At 34.6% G+C, this 6,282-nt stretch overlaps 1 protein-coding gene across 2 annotated transcripts; it reads left to right on the forward strand.

Annotated features, from left to right (window-relative positions):
• The first annotated feature begins 405 nt into the window (after positions 1–405).
• LOC120218974 lies at positions 406–2,984 on the forward strand. 2 transcript variants are annotated; one of them, XM_039215834.1, is made up of 5 exons: positions 406–683; positions 1,440–1,699; positions 1,840–1,930; positions 2,592–2,655; positions 2,748–2,984. In XM_039215834.1, exons 2-5 carry the CDS (start codon positions 1,552–1,554, stop codon positions 2,784–2,786), a joined length of 342 nt encoding a protein of 113 aa, XP_039071765.1. In that variant the 5' UTR covers positions 406–683; positions 1,440–1,551; the 3' UTR covers positions 2,787–2,984. The 2 variants fall into 2 exon arrangements, with proteins under 2 accessions (XP_039071765.1, XP_039071766.1); XM_039215835.1 differs by having other exon boundaries at positions 1,445–1,699.
• The last annotated feature ends 3,298 nt before the right edge of the window (positions 2,985–6,282 follow it).

Here is a 6,282-nt window from a genome sequence, read left to right on the forward strand (position 1 = left end):
TGCTACGTTAGCCCGTCCGTTAAGTTTTTAACAACGAGATACTAAAATGAAACAAAAACTAAATGTTAGATATTATTTTAAAAAATAAAAATTTAAGTACTAAAACATATCAAAACTAATAATTTAGATACTAAACATGTAATTTATCGTAATTATTTTATTATAATATATTACAACATTGTTTTTAACCTTATATTATCGTATTATTTCAGACTCCCCGTATTTGATAGCCAATACTAAATCCATAACGGAGACGCAGAAACACGTGCATTTCAAGGCCTGTTCTGATTAGATAGAATTAGTTAAAAAAAAACAGCTACCCCACCCCCACTCCCACTCCCACTCCCACTCCCACACATAACCATAGCCATACGAGATTTAAATCATACAAAGCTTTCACTAATCAATTTCTTCTTTTTAACCCCCCAACCAACTTGCAGCTACAACCGCCTTTTCTCTTTCCCACCCACTATCCTAATTTCGATTACCCAATAATTTATTTCCACATTCCTTCCTATCTATTTCAGCTAGCTCTTGCTTGTTTTTCCTTTTCGGATTCTTCTTGTAATCGTCGGCCGTCTTGAGGGACGCTGGTGACAGGTGTTCTTTGATGGTTTCGCTGCCATGGTCACTGTTCATACTTTCATCACTACTTGGGTCACTGACCTTCTCAATTACATGTGGTAAGCTTGTTTTTTAATATATATTTTTTTCGCTTTTCCCTTTTTCCCCTCAATGATCTTCTTTTTGGATAATATTTTGGATGTGTTTTTGGGTTTTCTTTCTAAATACTATCTTTTTACTTATTTTGTAGTTTCATGTAATACTAAAGGAGCGTTTAAGTTAGAGTAGAGCTTACTTGATTTATTTATTTATTTATATTATTGGACTAAGAATACGCTGATTGTTTGATAGAATATGAGTAAAAAAAAGGTCTTTATTAGGAGTTAGGACCAAACCCAGATTATAGTTGTTATTAGAAATCAGATAACAATGACATAGCTGTTTATGCACACAATATGTTGCAACCGTAAACTGTTTGATGGAATAAAACAAATTCCTTAGCTAATAGACATGTGGTGTGAGGCGGAGAACAATGGGCTTTTGTGAAACTTAACAAGCTTGTTTAGTTTTCTTGGTTCTAATGGAACTTTATTACCATGGGAAGATGGTAATACATGAGTTCTTTTTTTTTTCTTTTTTCTTTTAGGAAATGTAGAAAATAGAAAGAACAAAAAAAAACTCTACAGGGTTGAGTTACTTCGTTACTGAATCTAATGCTAGCTCTAGTTGGTCAGTCTGCAAATTGAATCGTTGAAAGAGTCAAATATCTTTGTCCAAATGAACCTCCTATACTAGGGAAAATCCATGTGTTATGAAGTAGGTTCTTGCTAGATGTTGTACATCAACGTGTATGGTTTTAACCTGGTTTTCAACAGAGCAGTGGTTGTTTTGGATGCTGCACTAAACCCACACCGATTATTGCTGTGGATGAACCATCAAAAGGGTTGAGAATTCAAGGCCGTGTGGTTAGGAAGCCTAACATTTCTGATGATTTTTGGAGCAGCACTACGTATGAATTCGAAAACACTGCTCTCCAATCAAAGGAGCTTGTCGTCGATCAGTGCATCAAACCAAACTCTAAGTCAATACAGTAGCAGCGGCGGCATGATCAACTCATCTGATTTTGTAAATCAGGGCAAGTTTTGATTATTATTATTTTTAAGTCTATAGGATATATGAGCCAAGGATTGATCGTTGAAATTTGATTCATGATGTTATTGCCAGCTTTGAGATTCTCAAAATTAAAATGTGTCATTATCCTTTTGTTCATTGCAGGTCTTATCATCTGGAATCAGTCTAGACTCCAATGGATTGGAAGTCGTAGGCCTAGGAATCATCCTCAACGAATTCGAGAGCCTGGATTAAGGTGTGTCACTCATCTTCTTGAGATTCTGAGTTTCTAGTTGAAAATAGTCATCCTGGAAATTTGCGGAGCAAAGTGTTGTCCCGCTGTTTAAGTTGATGTCAGTTGATTACACAGTTTTCCTTTACTAACAAAAAATATTTTTCATCAATTTAGTGACAATCAGTTACTAAAAAATGCTGTTGAAATGAAAATCAAATCTTACTACTTATACTGCTCTTTGATTGCCATTGAATGCTGACCGCTGGTTGAAAACAAAAGTACATTGAATCTAGGAGAAATTTGCAGATTGTGTCCACTGGACAAATAGAGAGGATCAAGTTTTACTTCTTAGAAGTACCAAAAGCAAGCATGACATTTAATTATCGCATGAAGTCTGAAACTATGGGAACCCCGAGAGAAGCTAGCCGACATATATAGGATATGATAGCTTCTTTTCGAATACACTACCCCATTTTCATTCCACATTTTACTTTAATAAACAAAATAGCTGCATGGTGAACAGTAAAGAATGTTATGATTTATGAACAAATGGGGTGAAGACTGAAGAGTAAACGTTATGAGCTATGAAGAAAACTTAATGGGGCTGGAGTAAGGCTGGATTGAACATGAAAAAGTAATGTTTTGTATTCATCGTACTTATCTTAGTGTTGTTATGTTACAGTTTGAATGCTTATGAAAGTTTACTTGGGACCGGGAATCCATTCCCTCGGCCAATTCTTCTTTCCGTAAGTCCACTCTACATGTTGCTGGCTTGTAAGTAAGCTTTTCCTAGCCGGCATTGATTTCGCTGCCTTCTAACAATGACTTAATTTTGCAGGAAATGATTGGTTTTTTGGTACAAGTATGGGAGCAGTAGGGATTGTATGACTGAAGTTAGCATGAGAGAAGGAAAAACGATTTTAGTTTTTTTACTTATTAGAACTGTCCAACTTTGTAATTTTGAACATTTAGGGAAGATGTACATAGCTGTGGGGAAAGGAATAAACAAAATGGTAGTTTCTGTTTCATTTGTATAATTTCACAGTCCATAATTACATTTTAAAGTAAACACAGACGGGGTGCGGAATGAATTTTCATTCATTGCTTATTGGTTTTATAGTTTACATTGTATTTATGTAGATGCACTCTGAGCACAACATCCAGCTGACAAAGCCTCAGATGTTGACGACCCATCTTCTTATAATAAAGGGCAAACTACACTAGATACCACTGAACTTTAGACACTGTATCATTTATACCACTAAACCTTCAATTTTACCAATTATAGCACTAAATTTAGATTTTTGTTTCAACTATAAAGATGTCGTTTTGGTGAGGTGTCTACGTCTACAACCGTCAACCACGTCTGCAGTCATCAGCAATGTCATCGTGCCGTTAACGATTTAACGGTTCAGCGGTATTTTTAAAACAAAAATCAAAGTTCAGTGTTATAATTGACAAAATTGAAAGTACAATGGTATAAACGATACAATGCCTAAAGTTTGGTGATATCTGATGTGATTTACCCTATAATAAACTATTGCCTTGGGCACATACAGCTCCACCTAATGAATCTTTATCATAAACAAAGGCCAATAGAATATATATTTTCACACTGATCTGATAATTTTCTGATATCACGAATGCATGCAATGAAATCATCAAGTGAATCAACTTAGGATCTCTTTCACATGAAGCATCCTTTCTCGAATCATTGCTTAATTGTCTTATTATACAATGCTATATGTGATTTCTCACCCTTTTTTTTATTAATTAATTAATTAATGGTATATAATTTCATATAATGCCAACAAATCAAATAAATATATGTATTTTTTAGAAAAATAAAATAAAATAAATTTTATTATTAATAATATACCAAAGGCACATAATATTTTATTTTTATTAATCCTATTGATTTTTCCTTTTGCCTGTTTACTAATAATCATGATACAGATACGTGGTTTAGTAGTCCAAATGAATTTTGAATTCATCTGAAAATAATTGAAACTTTTTAACCTAAAAAAATCCTAATCTTGACAACCAAAAGTAGCAACTTGAATCCATACATTCTCCCCCACTTGGCGACTAACTCAACTCTCTCTCTCTCTTTTGTCCATTAAAATAAACAAAAAGATTGGATCTTGAACCTTGGGCTAAATTCCTAGTACCAAACCAAGACATGTCGTTTCTTCGTTTCCTTCAAATTGTCAATATTTCTCTCTCAAATGCCATTTTCTTCCATTAAACACTCGTTTCCGCTAAAATAATATAACTCAAATTGATATATATTAAAAAAAGGTTTATAAATTATATATATCTATCACTTGAATAATACGAAAAGATGTGGATTAATATTTCCTATATAAAAAGAGCATCTGGGGTTTGCATTTGCTCAAGGCAGACATAAAATCTGGTTGGAATTAATTGGCGACCTCCATGATTGATCCACTGGAAAGGGAAGAAAATAAAAACATATGGTTGAGCTGATCCGTTAGGGGATGAAATGGTTTGAATGATTGGGTCTTCTGACATTCGGATATCACACAAGCATTAGAGATAAGCCAGGCTATACTGCAACTTGCCATGCTATCTTTCTAAAACGACATGATGGACCATCAAGTGGAAATTGTAATGTGATGTTAGTGCAATGATTCCTCTTCCTTTCTCTATAGAATGGTTGTTCAAGGTGATCATATTATATTACATTTTAACGTTGAGGTATCTTTTATACAAATATATCCAACATGAATATTTTTTTAAATAGAATAATTGACCGGTGTAAAGATTGCAGACATTTCCTATCACGCATTCAAAGGAAATGCGAATGGTTTTAACAATTTTTATATAAATTGGGCTTCTTTTTCCTGTTATTATTATATAGAATTCTCATGATTCTATCTGAATCACATTTTCATTTTTTTTTTCCATATTAACTCTCAGCCCACAAACAAGGTATGTCAGCAATATTTAAACCATATGCCTACAACTTTTATTCAATGCATAATTTCATTACTTCAAGGCAACGAAATAAATGGGAAAAGGAGAGAAAAGGCAACGAAATACACCAGAAAATCCAATGTATGTATCTTTCTGTACATCAAGTTGATTTGTCAAATGTATGCATCTTTCTGTATATATATATAAACTACGGGTGAAAAGGGCCAAATGTGAACAACCCCATGCCTACGGATATCATCATCGTAATAGTGTTTTTTCTTCTTCTAAATTAATATCCATTTGTGATTGTGATATTGAGCTATTAAAATCTGATAAGCGATTAAATCCAAAGACTTCTTACAGATGTTGAATAATGCCTCTTATAGATACTGCTGTATAAAGTGTTAACTAATTTTAAATATAGTTACACATTCTATTAGTTTGTTATGTTTGTTAGATATTAGTTATTGAGTTAGTTATAGGAAATTGTTTATATAAAGGACCTATTTGTTGTAATTGAATGTATGAGGAATAAAATATAATTCTGCCCAATTTTCAGTTTCAACATGGTATCAGTTTAGCCCGGGCTTTTCTTGGGTTGTCTTCACTCTTCCCGTGTCTTCCTTCAATCCATAATCCTCTCTTCTCGATTAAGTCTTGCTTTGTGTGATTCTCTTCGACGAGATGGCTAACCATGACACCGTTGCTACCACCGCCGTGCTCGACTTTAATCACCCTCTATTTTTGCATCCATCTGATACGCCGGGCGGCGTTCTGGTTTCACATCGCCTGGTTGGCATTGAAAATTACAACATCTGGAGCCAGTCTATGAGAATCACGTTGCTGGCTAAGAACAAGTTAGGTCTTGTTGATGGTACTTGCTGCAAAGAAGATTACGATGAAATTTTGCACTCTCAATGGGAACGCTGCAATGCGTTTGTTTCGTCCTGGATTCTCAACACCGTGAGCAGTGATCTATCAGCTGGAATCATCTTTGCTTCAAGCGTCGCTCATGTCTGGAGTGATTGAAGGAGCGATTCGACAAGGTTGATGGATCCAGAATTTATTTTCTCCATCGTGAAATAGTTACTCTACATCAAGGTGATTCAACAGTTTCCACTTACTTTACCAAATTAAAATTGTTGTGGGATGAATTTCATGCCCTAGTTCCTCTTTTAACTTGTAATTACGAGGCATCTCAGCAAAATTCTAAACATATTGCACAGCAGAAGCTGTTGCAATTTCTTATGGGACTTAATGAAACTTACTCGGTTGTTCGTAGTCAACTTTTACTTATGCAACCTCTACCTACCGTGAATCAAGCATACTCAATGATTGTGCAAGAACAAGCACAATGAGTTCAGTTATCTGGTGTTTCGGGTGCTGCTGCCATGTACTCTAATGCGTATGGGAATTCTGATCGAAAGCGGTTC

This window comes from Hibiscus syriacus, unplaced genomic scaffold, assembly GCF_006381635.1.
Source record: "Hibiscus syriacus cultivar Baekdansim isolate YM2019G1 unplaced genomic scaffold, ASM638163v2 tig00110202_pilon, whole genome shotgun sequence".
NCBI classification, from domain to species: Eukaryota; Viridiplantae; Streptophyta; class Magnoliopsida; order Malvales; family Malvaceae; genus Hibiscus; species Hibiscus syriacus.